The 20,418-nt window shown below is 41.9% G+C and overlaps 1 protein-coding gene across 2 annotated transcripts in view; it reads left to right on the plus strand.

Moving 5' to 3' along the window:
* Window positions 1-1,168: 1,168 nt before the first annotated feature.
* Window positions 1,169-20,418, plus strand: part of ARHGAP28 (Rho GTPase activating protein 28) — an 80,902-nt gene continuing 61,652 nt past the window's right edge. Inside the window, exon 1 of one of the 2 annotated variants that reach the window (XM_054190710.1) lies at window positions 1,169-1,510. In XM_054190710.1, coding sequence (XP_054046685.1) covers window positions 1,380-1,510 — 131 coding nt within the window. In that variant the 5' untranslated portion in view covers window positions 1,169-1,379. Of the gene's footprint in view, window positions 1,511-11,273; window positions 15,324-20,418 lie in introns of those variants that run through there. The other variant, XM_054190712.1, reaches the window with a different exon arrangement.

Genomic DNA, 20,418 nt, shown 5'->3' on the forward strand with positions numbered 1-20,418 from the left:
CTAATTTAAAATTAACTTGGGCACTGCCTACATGAGTTGCAGCAATATATTTGACTGAAACTGTCCTGCCCCTCCAGGCAGGATACAGAGCTCGGGGGGAAGGCGGAGATGACATGAATCATTTTTGTGCCCTTCAAAACCTGTGCTACTTCGCCAGCTGCAGAGACTGACAGTATAGTTTAGGCAGCCCCTATACCAGTGCTAGAGAGACACCTTCACTCAAGGTGGGCATCCGAAAGAGGAGCCTGAGAGACATTTTGCACAGTGCCCATGCTGGGGATGCTGCCCGCAGTTCTGACAAAGATGCACAGAAGCTGGTGTTTCACCCATGTGCTCACAAGGCGCTCAGCGAGCTGTGGCTCGTAGAGTAAAATTAGGGACATCCTTCCCATGATTCCACAGGCGGGACAATAGATTTCAGGAGCAAACATTTATCGGAAATGTTTCTTTTCAAAAAACCCCTAAGCCCTGAGGAAGCTGGAGAGGAAAATAAAGGGCTGTGTGAGTTTTCTCATTTTGTCTGCAAAGTTTTCCCTGGGTGTTACTCCAGAGTAGGACCCCAATATTTTTGCTTGCTGGTTTCCTTTTGGGAGAAAAACATTCAGTTAGCACACAAACATCAAGCACAAGCATGAAAAAGTATCAAGCACCTCGGAGTGTATTTATTTATGGGATTGCCCCAGATGAACGCACGCTACTGTAAAAATAATTCACTCATTTCCCAGAGCCCTTCTCATTATGTACACGGCTGTATCAGGCAAAACAAAAACTTAATCTGTTTTCAGGAGAAAGCAAGTGCAGTTCCCTGCCACAGAAATGATCCAGCATGTAGGAAATCAAGATTCCTTGATTATTTAAACAGAGCAGAGACTACTCGGTTTCTGAATCTCTCGTGTAAGCAGTTTAAATGTCACTGCCTGCTCTGCCAAACCACGTTTTGTGTTTGAGTAGTGCTCTCCACTCGTCCTGCTGCTTAACTGGCAAATAATTTCACTTAGTTGAGCCTATTTCGGGAGCAGGAGGAGTATTAAGAAACTGACTCTTAAAAAGAAACAAAAAGAGAGAGTCAGAAGTTTTCCCGGCGGTCGTTCGGTGCCATGCCAGATTATCTCAGGTTTCTAGTTTCCTAGGAACGTAGTAACTTCCCCGTGGGTTGTTTTGTGGGCGGTGTTTTTGAATATATGCTAATTCAGCTTTCCTGACAGGGAGAGGAGCCGTGTCTCAGTTACACAGCTCTCCTGACAGCAAACGGTGGTGAGAGGCTGCTACGGAGCCAGGCCATGCCTTCCTGCTTGTGACAGGACCAGTCGTCCTCCCGTCGGGGCCCATCGGCACCCCTCGGTTGCCTTTGTCACCGGCAGCGGGGCCGACATGCGCCTATGACCATGGAGATGAAGGACTCGGGCAGCGTGGTCCTCACAGCCTACCATCCCCACAGCCCGGCCAGGATCCCAGGCATGGAGCAGAACTTTGTGCAAGACATCCCCCCCAGCCATTCGCCCACCAGCAGGTAAAGCCTGAGGGATGGGGACCGGTACCATGCCCTGACTTTTCATCAGGGTCGGTCGTGGGTTTTGCTGACCATATGTCAGCCCGAGAGCGTTTACCGATCGCTCGGACACTTCATGAGCACTTTGCTCTCACACATTTCTTGCTTCCACTGTGGAAGTGATTCAGCCCAGCGCCGCTGGTCAGGATTGGGAGGGGGAAACGCGAGTGCTTATTTTAAATCCTGTAAGTCAACAGAGCAGGCCAGTTTCCTGCCCAAGATACTCAACAAGAAAATCCCCAGGAAAAAAAAAAAGCACGTGAATCAGGCTTCTGCTGAGGTCTTTTAGGACTGTATTACAGAAAGCGAGAAGGCTGGAGTGAGTGGCCGAATCTGGTGCTCAGAAAGTTGATTCTGGCTTTGGTTTAGAGGATTATTTAATGCCTTCGCCATCCACCCACCTCATCAGGACCAGCCCTTGCCTTTTTGTGAAATTGCAGTTGGTGCTTTGCACACCCACGTACACACAATGGGAGATCACACCGTTAAAGACTTAGTCTAAATAAGAAAATTACTTTGGGTTGCAGGAAACTAAGCATTGTCTTAATTAATGCAGTTGTGTGTATGTTTACTTCCCTGCTCTGTAAGAATGCTTGTATTTGCACAGTTCAAAAACAGCAGTTTGGGCAATTTTATTGTTTTAGAAAATCTGACCTTTCTCCTAAACGTACGTGTCTGGGTTTTGCAATTTTCTCCAAAAGAAGTGGTATGAAAGTTCATACTGCAAAAAGTTGAAGAAAGTAGGAAATGTTATTCTGTGGCTTGGCTGAAAAAAATGAGAACTAAAGTCTGAGAAAACAGTAGATGTCATTATCGGCAGGAATTAAGTCTGCATCTTCTCTTAATAAAAATAATGATATTTACTTCATATTGTTTATTTATAGCCCAATAGCTATTTTGTTTTCAATGTCATTATTTAGGTTAGCTGCATCTTCCTGTTCTTTGTGTATTTCCCTGGCTGTCTCATAAAGATAACTCCTTTGTTCTGTTAAACTGTTGTTTGAGAGCAGTACCAAAATACACAATTTCATGTTAAGAAAAGAAACACAGTCTGCGCTTTTAGACGCAGTAAGAATGGCATTTGCTACTCACAACAGAGAGCAGTGGTTTGGCATTGGGTTACTGGGGAGCATGTCATTTCTTCCCCAAGGAAGAATGCTAAACTCAATCTCCCTTTGAGTCTGTGAGCAGCGGAAATGTGGTGTTTTGCTATTTTCTTGTAGGTGTGCTAATTGTTTTAAAATGCCCTTGAAACTTAAGCTCAGGGAGTGTGAGGGTTTAAATCACATAAGTATCACCTAAGAAAAGCAGAAGTGCAAATTGCAGTTCCTGAATGAAAAAAAAAAAACCACAAGACAATCCTGGCATTTTGATGAGAAACATATTTTGGAAGCTCCTGCCATGAGGCAAAGCTATGTGTCTCTCTACATGTCTCTGTGTCCATAAGATTTTGGTGCTGTCTCCCCTTTCTTGTCCTCAACTTCCTGCAGCTGTCTAATAGCAATAGCCAAATTCTGCCATGTGGGCAGTCAGTGACCGTCTGAGTTTCCAAAGCCTGTTCGAGAGAGGGATTTTATTAACCCAGCATGCAGTCCTCTGGAATGCAGAATCCATGAAGGCAAATGCACTGAGCATTTTAGCAAATGGTAAAATAGGCTCTGGCTTAATCCCTACTTCATCTTCTAAGAACTCTTTCCTGGACTGCATTTTCTGTATAGTTTCCTCTGCCGCCATCCTAATGCAAGAAGCTTTACTATAGACTCTGTCTGCTGTTCCTTGATCCCCAGGGCAGCCACCCGCACTATGGCATGCTAACTCCTTGACTCTCCAGGAGAACGATTCAAAAAAGCATGCAGAGAACAGAGGTGTTGCCTGTTTTTTGTTTGATAACAAAAGCAGTTGGGACCCAGAGCCTGACTTTCCCCTGAATTCAGTTGATTAGTTAGATGTAGCTCTAATGAAGTCCATACTTCAGATACCTATCTGTGAGAACAAATCAGTGTTGGATATGAACTTTCAATTTGATATACTGCTGACCAACTCTCTCTCTCTCATCTTAGGAATCAAGATCTTTCATTTTCTTTCGTCTCCCCAAAACATTTCTCTTGCTTTAGAGTGATGCTCCCTTTGTATCAGAAGAACAGCTCCATTCACCAGAGCCAGGCTTGGATGTGAGTGTCTCCCAGCTATGTTTTTTCTTGCAAACACTTTCACTTTGGGAACCTTCTAAGCAGAGGTTTCTCACAGAAAGGCGAAGCTAATGCAGCCTCAGCTGACATTAAACTGGTCTGCTTCCCACTATTTAAAAAGACACTGATAAAAAAGAAGGAAAGACTTAAGTAGCCATCATGAACCTCTAAAGTAATCTTAAAACATTCTTGCCAATTGAATTACACAGCTGAGAAGCCCATGGACACCAAAGTTTACACTAATAAACTTAGGTGAATCAAACCGCTTGGATTCACATCCATCTGCAACTCTTTAAGGGCCAATCAGGTAGGCATCCTGTGTGCATATCTAAAACACATGCAACTAAAACATCAGCATGAAGTATAGCAGCCACAAGTATTTTCATTCATAAGCCCAATGGGAGGAGAGTATATGTACCCCATTATAAGTTAGGGGATAACAGCTGGTGGGCTGTAAGAGGGACAGAAGATGTGCTTTAGCTGCTTCAAATGGAAGATGCATCAGTATGCAATGAAGGATAGGTGTAATGAAGGGGAGAGTGGGATGAATGTTTGACTACATAGTGATGCCATCACCAATCTGCAAAGGAGAATTCTAGCTTCCAAACTTACTGTTGGATAGCATAAATAAAAAGGTTAAGAAGAGGGACCACAAATTCCAGCCATTCTCAAGACTAAGAGAGCATTGGGGAGACTAAAGACGGCTATACTTAAATATCTCCTCCACAACTATCTATATCATTCATTTCTATCTTTCTTCTTTCATTCATCTTGCAGACTTATTTACTTTACTAGTCCTACACATGGGGTGAGCCCTGAAAACTGCGCTGTTGATTTTGCTAGAGGTCCAGGAGAATTCTCCAGCCAAATCTTCCTTTAATTCCATTAATGCAACTAGAAAGTTCATTTTCCATTTTTCTCACGGAACATTCAAGTCCCTTCACTTCACTTGTCACCTGCTTTGCATGATTGCAATTGTTGATAGCATTTATATTATGGACATCTTTTTTTCTTCATTGCTTTTGAGAACAAAGTGTTGGGGAGATCTCTGTTTGCTTTGCTTTGCAGTCAGACTAATTCTATGGCATATCAGTATAGTGGGGAAGATTCCTGTGCTTGTGGCATCCCCCTCATTTTTTTTTAATCCCATTTATTAGAACTCAGTTATCAAAAGCACCAGTACCAAATACCCCAGAATATCACACTATCCCTTTCAACACAGATACTGTCTCAGTGCAAAGGTGGGAGTGCTCATTTATGTTAAGTAATGGGTAACTTTTCCATCCTCACTTCAGAGATGAAGGACTTGCAGTTGTGCACAAATACTGCCCCTGGATCAGGGGAAAAGCAGGGGCACGGCCATATGTCTGTCTTCCTCCCATCTCCTTTTTATCCTGCTAGGAGACGCTAAGAGAAGTTATTCCTGTGCTCAGAGGAAGCAGGCATGACCTCTATGCCAAATGGCCAGTGAGGTCTCTAAGGTAATTATGCAATTAGGGGAGTACAAAGCATTCCTAAGTGAGTCACGCTCAAGCTTTCCTTGACTCAAGTATGAGAGTTGGTGAGTTCCTCAGCCAGTTTGTTACTAGCATATCTACTAGCAAAGAACTCATCCTGCACTGCAAATCACAGATATTTCCACTGCCATGAGTCTCTTAGGCCACTGATAAGAATCAGAGGAAAGAAAAAGCCCGTTCACAGGCTTTGTTCCTGCAGAATGGGTTTAGAGCAGCTTTTAAAGGGCATGTGAAGCTTTTTATACATGGAATAAACATCTTTATAATCAATACTCAAGCAAAGAGCAGCATATATACTACCAAACCTAGGGGCATACTACGTAAAGGTAAAGGACAAAATGGATTTCAGTACCACTGAACAACTCAGCCAGGACCCCATCTTAGCTTCTACCCTAGTCAAGGGCAAGTCTGGCACTTCCAGTTGCTTCAGGGAAATGCCGTTTCAATCTCTTCATGTTCAGCATATCTCCCTCCTCCTACTGTCAGGGAGTGACTTTCAGGCAGACAACACTAAACTGTGAAGCCAAAAAAGAACAGGAAATTTTTCTGAAGTTTCTATGTTGTCTTGAGTTACCTGCTGGTAGTTTCCAGGATTCCGGATCCAACCCTAAGACTTGCAGATATGGGGCCAATGGTAAAGTCGTTACACTGGACAAGGAAGCAGCAGATACTTTTGCAATATTCATCCCCTCTTGCAAGCCCCAAGACACTACAGAGATATGTCATGATGAGGTAAAGTGTTCTGATATAATGACTGTGTCTTTGGAAGGACAAAACTGGAGGAGGAGCCTTTATGCACCAAAATTTGGCTTGTGACAGGAAGGGCCGTATAAGCAGTTCAGGTTTTATCCCAACAGAAGCAGATTTTATCACGCTGAAGTAAGGTCTGTATGCCCCAAGGCTGGGTGATCTGGGTTTAATTTCTGTCAGCGCTGATTGAGCAGCTCCCCTGCTCAGTTGTATACAAGTGATGTCAAGAATGTCTTCTAAGTGATGCAGGATAAACAACCTTAACTATTTTCAACGTTTATCTCATTCTACCATAAACTTCCCCAGAAGACAAAAATAAAAAGCTGGCTCCTTTACCACAGTAAATCTTGAAATTACTTGGGCCTCTTGCAGTAACTTGGACTCAAAACCTATAAAATTAAAATTTTAAAATGTACTGTAAGTGGTAAAAGAAAACCCCATAAAACAGTAGTCTAGGAAAAGACTGTATTGGCACAGGTTGGGCAAAAAATGTATCTTGTGGAAAAAACAATTTTTATTATCTCTAGCAGCTTTCTAAAATATGATTTTTTTAAAGTATATTTTTATAGATGTGGGGAATGGTGATTCTTAATAAAATATTTACTGGGAGGATGCGTATAAATAAGCCAGACAATGGTAGACACGTTTTTCCTGTAGGTTTTAGAAATACCTACAAAATGTCCTCTGGGAGCCTCACTGAGGAATGCAGTATTTATAGCCAGTTCCTCATGTTATGGTTGAAACTAGAGTTGGCTTCTCTGGTTTCTTTTTAGTTTGGTGCTCCTGCTGCTCTCCCTGGTACCTCCATATGTAGAGCTGATGGAAAACATCTGGCACTGTCCCTTTGATCATTTTGTTTGGTTGAGCGTTTAGCCAGCTGCCCCATTCATTTTTAACTAAGTCACTTATCTCTGGTTACATGACGGTTGGAGCTGCCCGCAAAAAAAATGTAGGACCTGAGAGCCCTGCGTGCCCTACACAGACACCTTCAGATTGCATCTGGCAGACCGACAGCACTGTCACAACGAACAGCCAGGAATCACGAACTGTAAAGTGTTATTTTGGCACAGAAGATCAAAATAATTCAGTGTAAATGTGTGGGAAAAGTGCAGTGGTAGGAACTGCAACACACAACTAAGAAAGACTACCAAAAGTCCTAGCTAGGACAGTATCCGAAAAGCATCTGGTTAGTGCTGTACAAATATAGAATCACATCCTGAAATAGTGCGGAGTATCCACAGCAAACAATCAAGTTAACATCCTGGATTTTGGCTAACCACAGTATTAGCAGCCACTTGGGCCACTGCAGTGCTTTGCTCCAGCTGGGTAGGCAGCACAGCAGAGTAAGGCTGGCAGGCAGCACATCCACCCTCAGGGTGGGACCGTGTTCTGTGCAGCCTTCAGGTACCACTGTGGTGGGTGTATTAAAAGAGCACAGGAGGGGAACCAGGAGAAGAGAGTCCAGAGTCACGTCTCAAGCTGGTAACTGAAGCCAGGCATCCTCTGCAGGATTTTAGCTCCTTTGCCTGCCTCCTTCTTTCTCTCTCAGTGGAAACAGTCTCCACTGTGGTCTTCCAAGTCCTATTGTATGTGCCAGGGACTCAGAAGGGGATGGAAGGAAGAGGGGAGCAAAGGAGGACAGAAAAAGGACCACCTTCACAGATATATGACTTGATTCTCCTTTTGTGTGCAAAAGTTTGACACTGTCCCACATGACATCCTGGTCTCCAAGCTGATAAAATATGGGTTTGATGGACTGACAACCCAGTGGGTAAAGAACTGGCTTGACGGCCGCACCCAAAGAGTGACTGTCAATGGGTCCATGTCCAAGCGGAGGCCAATGACAAGTGGAGTCCCTCAAGGATCAGTACTGGGACCGGTCTTGTTTAACATCTTCATCAGCGACATGGGCAGTGGCATAGAGTGCACCCTCAGCAAGTTTGCTGATGACACCAAGCTGTGTGGGGCGGCTGACACGCTGGAGGGAAGGGATGCCATCCAGAGGGTCCTTGACAGGCTGGAGAGATGGGCCCATGCCAACCTCATGAAGTTCAACAAGACCAAGTGCAAGGTCCTCCATCTGGGTCAGGGCAATCCCAAGCACCGATATAGGCTGGGCAGTGACTGGCTTGAGAGCAGCCCTGAAGAAAAGGACTTGGCGATGCTGGTAGACGAGAGGCTCAACATGAGCCGTCAGTGTGCACTAGCAGCTCAGAAAGCCAATCGTATCCTGGGCTGCATCAAGAAAAGTGCATCCAGCAGGTCAAGGGAGGTGATTCTCCCCCTCTACTCCACTCTCGTGAGACCCCACTTGGAGTACTGTGTCCAATTCTGGAGCCCCTACTACAAGAAAGATATGGACGTGCTGGAACATGTCCAGAGAAGGGCCACGAGGGTGATCAGAGGGCTGGAGCACCTCTCCTATGAGGACAGACTGAGAGAGTTGGGGTTGTTCAGTCTGAAGAAAAGAAGGCTCCAAGGAGACCTTATAGTGGCCTACCAGTATCTTAAGGGGGCCTACAAGAAAGCTGGTGAGGGACTTTTTAGGATGTCGAGTAATGGTAGGACTGGAGGGATTGAATTAAAACTAGAGATGGGACGATTCAGACTGGGCATTAGGAAGAAGTTCTTCACCATGAGGGTGGTGAGACACTGGAACAGGCTGCCCAGAGAGGTGGTGGAAGCCCCATCCCTGGAAGATTTTACGGCCAGGCTGGATGGGGCTCTGAGCAACCTGATCTAGTGGGAGATGTCCCTGCCCATGGCAGGGGGGTTGGAACTAGATGATCTTTAAGGTCCCTTCCAACCCAAACCATTCTATGATTCTATAAAAGGAGTTGAAGTGAGAAAAGAAACATCTCCCAAAAGACATCGTGTGGTGGGGCCATTTATAGCTGACCCCCAAGTCCCATCAGACACATGTGGCAATGGGTCTTGTAATGGCATTTAAGTGGTGATTTTGAAGTCAAAAGCTGAAATGGTTTAAAAGACAGGTTGTTTGAAAAAGAGCCCCCATTACCCTGAAGGACTATTTTAGCAGAGCTAAACTGCTTGCATTGGCATCCCTTGTAATTAATGCAAGGGAAAGACTGATGCTCTGTGAGGGATCCCTCATCTTTGTAATTCGCTTCTTCCCCTGTCTGTATGTGTTAACTTTCCAGACGCTGCCAGAGCCTCTGGTCCCTGAGGAGAGGAACAAACACTGGAGCAGGGAGCCTATTATCAGCTTGTTCATTTGAAGACGGTTATGTTTTCTTATTTAGGATGCTATGAGTAATACTCGACTGCTGTAAGCCTGTGGGATTTTCAGATGTACGAAATCATCCAGTTTAGAATGGACCTACGCTGGATGTTTAGAAGCAAGCTGAACAAAGGAGAGACAGAAATCTCTGCTACTAAGTGTTGCCATTATTGAATTTCTACCTGAGGACTATACAAGCCTTTTATAACATTTTTTTCTGTAGAAGTTGCTCTGGGTATATAATGAGCAAAATAATGACCATAAGCCTTTTTGTGGAGGGTAGAAGAGCCCTACTAACTCAGAGAGACAGAAGGCAGTATATTTTGAAAACCTATATTGGATGTAGAAGTCCAGGTGAGTTGACATCATTTACTAGCTGAAAGCCAAGTAAAGCAAGAGGCTAGCTGGGCAACTGTGTTTTAAACATCTGTGGGCTAAATTAGACACCGGGTCACTCTCACAGTTTGCTACCAGAGATGGAAGAAGCTCTAGTGCTGTAAGTCCTCATATTTTACTACAGGTAATCAGAATAATACTAGCTTCACAATGGACAGATTTGGACAGGGAATGATAAATTTATACAAGGCCTGAATTCAATTCACTGAGTAGTATGTTCCTTGCTAACTACGCCCTTGCAGAGAGTCTGCAGTTATCCAGATTCTGGGTTTGTCTATGCAAACTCTGGGTTTGGTGGTGAAGAGCCTCCTCCCCATCAGTTTCTCTTTCTCTGGCTAATTAAATCTCAGCTCAAAATATCATCCAGGCCTATTTTCTGTCCGAGTGATTATCATACCTAGTGGTCAAAAGGGAATCTAAAAGTGAGAATGTCAGATCCTTTTTAAGGTTAACATTAGTATGAGAGCAAGAACTGTGTAGTTGTAGCATTCACTCTAAAAAGAAATGCTCTGTCTTTTTTACATTCTAGTCTAATAAAAGGCCAATAATAAATCCTGCAGTGGAATGTGAAGTGGGATATAAGCCTTGTTTATGCACACGGACTGAGTTAATGGATACTTAGGTGTAGTAATGGAAGTTTTACCTCTGAATTCAGTGAAAATGGGATCAAGCCATCAGAATTAAGATTTGTTGTCAATAACCTTGCTTACAAGACACAATCTGATTACACTCTCTCTTTTTCTCAGCTCAGGTTTGCTTCCTATTTAATAGGATTCTTGCAGAATAAGACATCAGTATGAAATCTTAGATAAGTAAAACATAATGGTGACTAGGCCTGTCTTCCTTTTGTAATATTTCCCTCCTTTATTTGAATATTTTGTAAATTCGAGTTCTACATATTTGTCTGGATGTAGCAGAGGTCAATATAAAATCTTTGCGGTGGTTACAGGTGAAACATGGAGTGGGGCATTCTCTGAAGGTATTTTGCAGGCTTGGCTGTCCTTGGCCATTTCTGGGCCAGATGGTGCCCAGATCATGCATGTGCAAGGAAGTGAAAGGAAACAGCAAGCTTATCCTGATGAACAGAGACAAGGGAAGCCTTTGTACTCAGGCTGCAGCAGGATTTCACATTGAAAGTGCTCCCTTTTGGAGAGAGGGTGGGCAGAAGGAAGCAGGGACAGCTGGCCAAGCACAGGAGAGGGGCCTTTTAAATATGTGGGAGTCTTTAGTCTCCTGCTGAAACAATTGTGTCCGCCTTGTGTAAGGTCCTTCTTACATCTTCCACTCAGAGGATGCATTTCCCCACAATCCCCAGTGATCCGCTGCAATCCTTTGATGCTGCCTTGCTTGCTTGCTTTCTTCCCTCCTTCCCTCCTTCTCTTTTTCAATTAACAAAAACAATTAAACCATGAGGATTTAAGGATGACATTACAGAAATGTGAAGTTTCTGGAAGTATAAATTTATTCTTATTTACAAGCGTGTGTACAATATGCACAAGTCCATAGATGGAGCATGAAGCTTAAGGTTACACATGTGTCATTGGCAATTCATGGAACATATGGAAAACATTAGAATGACTTAGCCCATAAGTCAAAAATTAGCTGGAATCTTCCTCTAGCATATTTCTTCAAGCCATCCATTGCCTCTGACAAAGAATGACAATCAAAAATAAACAAACAAAGGAACCTACTATGTCTATCTTTGAAAAGCCTTCTTTAAGACACAGGACCTCCATGTTCTGCATTTAGGAAGCACACCACAGATTTTTGGGAGGGACATCAACTCTGCAGCTCTTTTATGTGGTCAAGGTGCATTTCATCCTTAATGGACTCCAGCTCTTATGGCTTTTCTTAACTACTGAATCTTTTTTATACAACTTAGCTACGCCAGGCCTGAAGTTAACTGTGCCACACTCAGCAATGCATGAGACCATGCAAACCAAAGCAACTTGCCTCAGTCTACGCTGAACACAAGTAAATCTGCAGTTAATTACATTACATGCCATGCAACAATGAGTCACTCTAGTTGTAACTAATCGCCTATTTGTACAGGGCGTTTATTGTCATAGGATGTCCTTGGAGGCTCATTTTCCCTTTCCAGATTCTAACATGGAGTATGATATTCATATGGGTAATGAGGATGTCTATAATTAACACTGTTAGTGCTATCAAGAATTCTGAAATATACAGTAACTTGTACTTTTCAGAGTTAATCTTCTCCTACTTACATGGAGACTTACTGAAGCAAGAAGGAGGTGTATTGCTGTTTTATCAGCAATACAGTCCTTTTCTTTTGCTGTCACACACAGGATACTGAAATTTATGTACAGTCAGTATTTAAGGCCCAGCTGTGTTGTCTGTATTCTGACACCTATTGAAAATCTATATTACAGGCAAAAAGGAAACAAACAAAGCAATGAATAAATAATTTAAAAAAAAAAAATCTATTTGACACCATAAGGTTTAAGAGCAAGGTAAAATATCCATGGCTTTAGTGAATTTCACAACCACCACATAATGATTACAGCACAGGAATTCAGAATATCTTTTTATGGGGTGGCCTCAAGCAAATCCGACCTCCTTTTGGCTGTGTCCAGAAGCTGAACAGTGACATTAGAGCATTTTGCCCAAGCCGATGAGCAGGCGCAGCACTGTGTTGTGCAGCTTGTAGGGCTTCTGGCCCGGGGGAGCCTGTGCCCAGCCCGCTGACACGACTGTAGGTGGAACCTTGAAGGCTGGAATTCAAAGTGTTTAGACTAATGCTTCAGGACTGATAAGACAAAAAAAAGGGTACGTTTTTTTCTGAACAGGCCACTCTGATGATTAATAGGTTAGGCTGGGTATTTTCAGTCTAGATGTTTAAAGTAAGTAAGTGGAAAGCTATACTGCATTTTTCTCAAATATTTTGCAGGCTGGAGAGGAAACTTTGTCCAACTTACCTGAACCATAACAGAGTATCTCCTTCATTCGTGCAAATCAGATACCGACCAGAACGAAGCACATGAAAAAGGAGTGGTGTTTGTGATATTCAGTTAGAAAAGCTTATTGACAATACTACGAAGGTATTAATCATCCGAATCCCTGCAGACTCCAGCAGAAGAGTCCAGGGTACAGCAGGGATCCACAACTAGTCTGGATGAATAAATTTAAAGAAGATTTTAAATTTTTATTTGGTTAGACTTTTCGCCCCTGATTTAGCTAATCCGTGTGAAGACTAGAGTTCTGATTTCCTAGAGAATAGAGCCTAAAATACCTTTTATTTCTTAAACAATAAATAGGCCGTTCTGAATATCCATTAGAATCTCTTTTCTAATTAAATCTCATCAGCTGGATGAGAAATATGATGATGCTCAGAGGCTGAATTGAACGACATTCAAGCACTGTAAATAAGGTTCATAACCTTTATTCTTGAGCTATCAGTTCAGCCTTTGGTTTCTGAATCATTTCATGGCATTGACCCAGGGTTCCAGTTATGCTGAAAAAGACATTGACCACTGCAGAAGCGGGTGGAAAAACATCGTTCAGCAGTTAGCTGGGTATATATGCTGAAAGTATGTCTGTAATTCTGTGAAGGAGATGGTGTTACTAAGAACAGATTGGTTTCTCTGAGACTGTCTTGAACCCAGCCAGCTGTAGTTAAACCCTCAAAGGCTGACAAAGTGCATTCCTAATTATATCAGTCGAGTGGACGGCTAGATTAAGTTACCTCCTTTGAGACTATTGGTGATGAGTTTCCATCACTGGGACAGATTTTCTATTTCATCCAAACCAAAGAAGACCTCAGGATGCGCAACAACAGAAATGAAGCCAACGCTGAAATGATATGCATCTGTGGAGCTACCCTAAAGCCCGCAGATAGCCACATCCCATGAATTCACTGGACATGGCAGTAGCAATAACGCTTGACAAGCAATCTTTGAAGAATTCAAATAAATTTAAACTTAGTATTGGATTCATCTTTGAAATTAAGTAAAGCAGTTTGCATCAGGTAACAGAAAGAGACAGGAAAATAATAGATAGCGGGAAGAGTTTTTCTGATATCTTTACAGAAAATGCATATTTATGGCCTTGGCCATCTTCACAAGGTCTTACAACATTCACTGATGTCAATATACTTAAGCAACAGGTATAGCTGAAGATAATAAGCTCAGTATTTATTTTTCTGTGCTTTTCTGTGACCTATATTTAGTTAAAAACTTAATACTTTTCCATCACTTGTGACAACATATAAAATGCCCTATAATAGTCTGCCCTATAATAGACCTATAGTTACAGCCGACAAAATCTAGCATCTTCTGAAGATGCCTTGAAAGCGATGAGTGGGCCTCAGAGATAAACAGTGAACAACACATACTTAGCATGCTGAGAGGAGAGACATATTCTTACAAAAGGGGAGGAAACTTCTTAATCTTCAATATCAATTTTACATTTGATGAAAAGAATTTGCTCACTTTGCAAAACTGCTGCTGTGCATTTACTGTCTGGGAGATGTAAGGAAAAATCCTGTTTGCTTAAGCTAATTTTTCTGCCACCATTGGCCTTTCTCACATTTAAACCATGCTACCTAAAGCCAGAGAGATGACACAGTGCTCTGTACATGCCACCTGGAAAATCCTGTTTAGAATTATGTGGTGTGATGGGCCGATCAGATAAGTCATGTCTGTAGAGAGGACGTGTTTGTTTTAACTGTTGAACTGTGGAGGTTATAGAGAGTTGAATCTTTGGATTACGAATGTAATTGACATCTCACAACATTTAAGGTCAGATCCAAAACTCCTCTTGGCAGCAGTTGGCTTTGGGCTTGTCTCTAAAGATCTAGATGTCCTTGCAACCAAGTCTATATCCTTGATATATGTGCAATGCTTCTTTTTGGTCATTTATGCTATTCACTCTGTTCTCTTATTTAAAAACTCTTAAATTCCTCACAGGGATGAATCAGTTATTGAATTTCTCTGAATCCACTTTGTGCATTCATTGGACATTGATAAAATACAGTAAACTTAGCCAAAAGCTAGTGAACTACACAGGAAAGATAATTGAGTGGGGCAACTCTGTAATGGTCACTCATGATGGAAAAACTTAGCAAGTTCAATGGGATATTTTTCCTATTAAATTCATCATAGTCACTCTTTTGGATTGCTCTCAGAGAAATATACTTACACATGGAAATATTATCACAAGTTAGCACTGGACCCCAAAATCCAAACAAAACAATGAAACAACACAGACTTTCCTTCCTATTCTGATTGCATCACTGGAACCGCTGCCTAATAGAGGCATTTTGTTTGAAAAAACTTCCTTCTGTGTTTTTTACAGTGCTGTGTGTCTGCATTCCTGTTCATTTCTATGCTTGATTAGCTGAAATCAAATACAATGATGTAGATCTCCAAGCAGCTATAAAAACTCAAAGTGAGCAATACTAACAGCAAAAAAAAATATTCTACATTGCGATCTTCATGGGAATTGCTGTGCAGAAAGCAAAAGAGCTGACGCAAAATCATGTATGTGTTTCTCCTTCATTTTATTTTGTCATTGTGTAACTGCTCAGAAGTTTGCTCTTTAGCAGACTTCAAATAGCTGCGAGGACAGGTGAAAAAAGGATGTACTGTTTGTGTCTGCCTCATGCACAGCTGTCCCCTGGCCAGCATCTGGAAAGAAGTGGCTAGATTTTAAGAAATTCTGTAAGTATCAAGCTGTGGGATTTTTTCCTCTATCTGTGATATTCTCGATGCTTTCGATATTACTTTTGAATTTTGACGAGTTGCTCTTTTGTGGTTTTGCAATTAGGATTTTGAGAACGAGAAAGGTATGTTGGCCTTTGAAGTTGATGTTGTGCCTTCTAAGGATGAATCATTGAATTGATTTTGATCATAGACATAAATTTTAATTAATATAAAAATAATTTTTAGGTGCCTAAGATAAGATTGTTGGAGATTTATGTCATCCTATCTATATTTTCAGAATGTGTAGCTAATGTAAAGATAAAATAAAATAATACAGCACCCAATCACAACTCTAACAAAGGAATCTTCCAATCATTAAAAGAATCTAAAGGAACTTGAGAGAAAACCAAGAATTTAAGGATATAGTGTCAGTTAGTTAAGGAAATAGAAAGTACCTAAATAAAAAAGAAAACATCTAAAATCTGCTTTTCTGACAACCATGCATTTTTTTTTTGCATTCGTCTTGTCATCAAACAAAACTTGCCTAGTCATTCTTTGAAAAATTTTGACAGCATTGGAAGAAACCTTGCTGAGTAGATGCAGTCTTCCATTTCTAAGTAGTGAACTGAAGGATAGATCAAAACTGTGATGGAAGTAGATGAAAGATCATGCAAAACTCTTTCATTGAAGCTTATTTTAAATGAATCTTGACTTCTGAAATAAGTTTTGATGTGGTACTTTATTTAAATTACTGATTTAATCATGCATTTGTTGAAATCAAAGCAGTTGAAAAGTTCTGTAATTGCATTATGTGGAAACGAAAGTCTGTGACTAGAATATTAAATACTGATTGTTGAAATCAAAATAGTTACTCAGAAGTCTAAACAAGTAACTGAAACACACTGATGTCACTAGGCATTTCAACAAAGAAAGTGGAAAAAAATACACATTCATACCAGATATGGTGGGAGAACTTTTTTGAAAGGTCAAGTCTTTACATTTCTTTCATGCAACCCTTGAAACGCTTAAGGTCAAATTATGTATTACACTGTATTTGAGTTCTGACTATTATCCTATACAATATGTAAATAGGAAAGTGCTGCTTCCCTGGAAATTATGATAAGAGAGTAGCTTCTTGGTTAGCTGTGATTCATGCTGTGATCCAATGTTTGCCTAACAAAAATGAAATCAGTTTATTTTGCATGAAAAAAACAACCAGATAATATCTTGAGAGGAAATTCTTGACTTATACACTCCTGTCTGTACCATAGAAAATTTTCTGATTTCCTCTGTTTCTAAGCACTTTGAACACCTTTTGATGGATGGGCTGGTTTTAACCCTAATGACAAGATAAATAACAAAAGCAACCATGTGGCTGCTTTGAGTTGCTGTAGTTGTCTAACTTTTGCTGGACAAAAACTTTATCATAAATCTGTTCTTACTAGCACTTTCCCTGTGTTTCATGCAGTGTTCGCCAGGCCTGATTCACATATTATTATTCAAATTCTGTTTCATATAGAAATATTCTATATAAAATTGTTGAATTGTACTTTTGTCACAGAGGAACACCTGGGGGATTTAATTGTGTTGTTCAGTTGCTCGTGAAGGACAGACTCAAGTGACTTCTAAGCTTGACTGTGGGATGATGAGGTTGACTGTTGGGGTTGTTTAGCTCTGGGGACACCTTATTGCAGCCTTCCAGTACTTAAAGAAGAGATGGGGACAAGCTTTTTAGCAGGGCCTGTTGCGATAGGACAAGGGCTAATGGTTTTAAAGTAAAGGAGGGTAGATTTAGACTAGATATAGGGAAGAAATTTTTTACAATGAGGGTGGTAAAACACTGGAACAGGTTGCCCCATCTGGGTGGTAGATGCCCCATCCCTGGAAACATTCAAGGTCAGGTCGGATGGGGCTCTGAGCCACCTGATCTAGTTGAAGATGTCCCCACTCATTGGATGGGTTTGGACTACATGACCTCTAAAGGTCGCTTCCAACCCAAACCATTCTACGATTCTATGTGCCAGAGGATACTCTGGGGTCCTCCTGACCCACCTTCCAGCTCAGATCATTGTCTCAAATTGTTACAGTGAGGCCAGAAAACCTTCTCTGTCAATTTTCTAAACTGTAGCTCTGCTTATGGCCAACATATGGACAGAAAGTGTAGGAAAACCAAACAAAATCACTGCCCACAGACTCATGTACCTCCCAGAGCTGTGACAACTGCATCTATGTGAGCATTTTCTGGAGGAAACTTGAAAGGAATAGAAAGTTCATAAATAGAAAATAGCTTAGTTTAGTTTGTTCCTTGTTTGATCAAAAATTATTGTCAAATTCCCACCAAGCTCATAGCTACTGTCTGCTAGTCAGCTATCTCCAAACTTTTCATTCCCTCCTAGTCTGTTAGGACTCAGAAACACAAGCAAGTTGCGATGACTTAACAAGCCACCACTTCCAATGTGAGCTTTTGTAACTGTCCAGGGACCTGCTCTTAGCACAGGGCAAAAAAAAGTAACTTAACTAGGCTTTGACTTCTTTCATGGCAGAATAACTCTGAATTATGACACATTTGCCATGAACTAAACTTTCACATGATAAATATAGCTTGGTTGTCAACCATGAACTTTACCAGCAGTAGCAATAAAATTATTTGTCTTAGTTCTTAAAATTATATGCATCCGAAACTCTTTCCTCTGGACCAAAATAACTCCATAACTACATCTAAGAAAAAAAAATTTACTTGGGTGATACACAGATATGAAAACAGGGGCATTAGTGCTTCCTTCTGTCCCCGCCACCACCTTCTAAGATAGGAAAAAAAAAATTTTTTCCATCCACATGTCTCCAAAGTTCTGGGCCATGGTAGCCAACTGTCAACTTTTTAAATAACTACACAGCAACAAGCATCCTCACTAAAATGATTATCGAGCAAAGTTTGATTTATATTGGCCATTTCACTGGCATTATCATTCATCAGTGCAGGATCCACAGCACAAATAACTGAGAGAGAAACCTCTTTAAGAACATGTGCTAAGTTCATCTAAAATTTCTCTCCAAGGCCAGGAGAAGATTAATGCAGTCATTGACAGCAAAGGCCTGGCGCCTCTGTCAGCTCCTTTTCCAGTTGCCCAAATGCTAAAATGATCACAGAAATTTCCTCTTCAGTCCCACTGCACAACCCACATGCATGCACAGCTCCAGCAGAAGTGATGGCTACAGCCTGTCTTGAGAGTCAGCAGTGCCAGCAGCACAGAGGCAGAGGCAAGTGTCCCACCTCAGCTGCTCGCCGTGCCCTCCCTGCAGGAAAGCAGCTCCAGCTAGGACAGCTTCCAGTCAGGCAGCGCTTGGTTTCAAAAACATCCATGTAAAAGCTGGCATCTGCACGAGTCACAGGTCTGAGGAAGTTCTGGAGATAGTTGTAACTGCGCTGGAAAGGAAGAAGTGGAAAGCCAGGGCTTGTTTAAAAAAACAAAGCAGCAACTAGGGTTTTATTTTCTTCCCACTGGCTTCTGGCAGGTGACCTCGGTGGATTTGTGAGTACTCAGCGCCATATGGCAGCAGACTCACTTCAGTTTGAACTTAGCTTATGACAGGCAAAAAGCCATCTCCTGCTGTCCCTGCTCAGCCGTCCTACCTGTCCCCCTCCATTCCCAGCTAAAACATCAGAATAACCTCTGATGCAGGCACTGATGCTCTCAAACACGATGGCACACTCACCACACACATGTGAAGAGCGAATTGAGAGACACAGTCAGCATTTTTCTTCCTTCAGCAGCCCCATACTCCTAATGGTGCTCGTCCAAGCACTGCTGATAAAGTCAGACTTGTGTTAAAAACAAGCGGCAGTTTTCCCGGTTCTTTCTTTAACTCCATGCTTCTGAAAAGGTGATAAGAGACAATTTCAGTACATTGCCTTCCTCTCCCAGTGCATGTATGGATTGTTTTATAGAAAAGGTAAAGCAAGAAAGGGGAAAATAAGAGAGAAAGTGATTAAAATGCAAACTAAAGAGCTTATTAATATGGCAAAGCTAACATAATGCCATCTGGCTTATGTCTGGTCCCCATTTGGAGCTTGATCCTGCTGGGTACTTAGTGCTCAGGCCGTTCCCAATGGCACTCTCCAGAGCACGTTTAACATTAAGTGCTTTATTGGATCGTGGCCAACATGCTGAGTCCCTCACAGGAATCAGCCCTTGCTCAATTTTTCTGGTTTGTAGAAAAAAAACTCATTCCAGCTCTGAGCCCTGGCACTTCTGACCAAGATTTTCCTTCCCTACCCCACTCCATCCCTCGTATTTTTTCTTTATTATTCTGAATTGTCAGTGCCAAGCAGGGTTAGAACGCTGGTTGCACACTGTGGAAACTCCAGTATAGACCACTGACCTCTGAGGAAACTCCAGAGGACACTATTTCAGCTTGAACTGAGGTCCTACCTGGAGTTATTCAAAACTCGTTTTGCTCAAACTGTTAAAAAGAAAAACTTCAAAGGAGAAGGGATAGCGTGTAATAAATTCTCACACATTCACAGCATATATTCCAAAGGGGCAATGGGCTGTTAAATCAAATCACAGAAATCCCTAGAAAACCAGGACTCATGGTGCGCCTGACAGGGTACACTGTATGAAATACTTCAAGTCGATAACTCTAAATGCGGCTGTCACCACGAAGTGTACCTTCCATGCACTCAACTTCCATCTCTTCCCAATAACAGTGAAGGTTTGCAAAGAGGAGCTGTAAATTACAGTTCCTAAGCAAATTTTCAAATTTTATATCCAGATCTGTAACCAGTCTGAAGACTGTAATGAGAAAAGGATGACAAAGCAAGCAGAGACACTTTCTGCTGTCATGGCAAATCTGTTCAAGGTTTTAGTTTCAGGGTCAGGCTGCATAATTCCCCTATCAGCTGATCATTACTCAGTGCTTTAAAAATCCTTGAGGTGTACACGTTCTCCGTGGCATGGTCTCTCCCATGCTCCGTACCCATTTGTGCATCCGTACATGTACGCGTGTGTGCGGCGTGCATCAGCTGTGGAACCAAAGTGGTGACACCCAGCATTTTAGAGACGTGGAAAACCCCACTCCCTAGTAACACCACCCCTCCCTCGCTCTCAGCTTC

Source organism: Rissa tridactyla, chromosome 2, assembly GCF_028500815.1.
Source record: "Rissa tridactyla isolate bRisTri1 chromosome 2, bRisTri1.patW.cur.20221130, whole genome shotgun sequence".
NCBI classification, from domain to species: domain Eukaryota; kingdom Metazoa; phylum Chordata; class Aves; order Charadriiformes; family Laridae; genus Rissa; species Rissa tridactyla.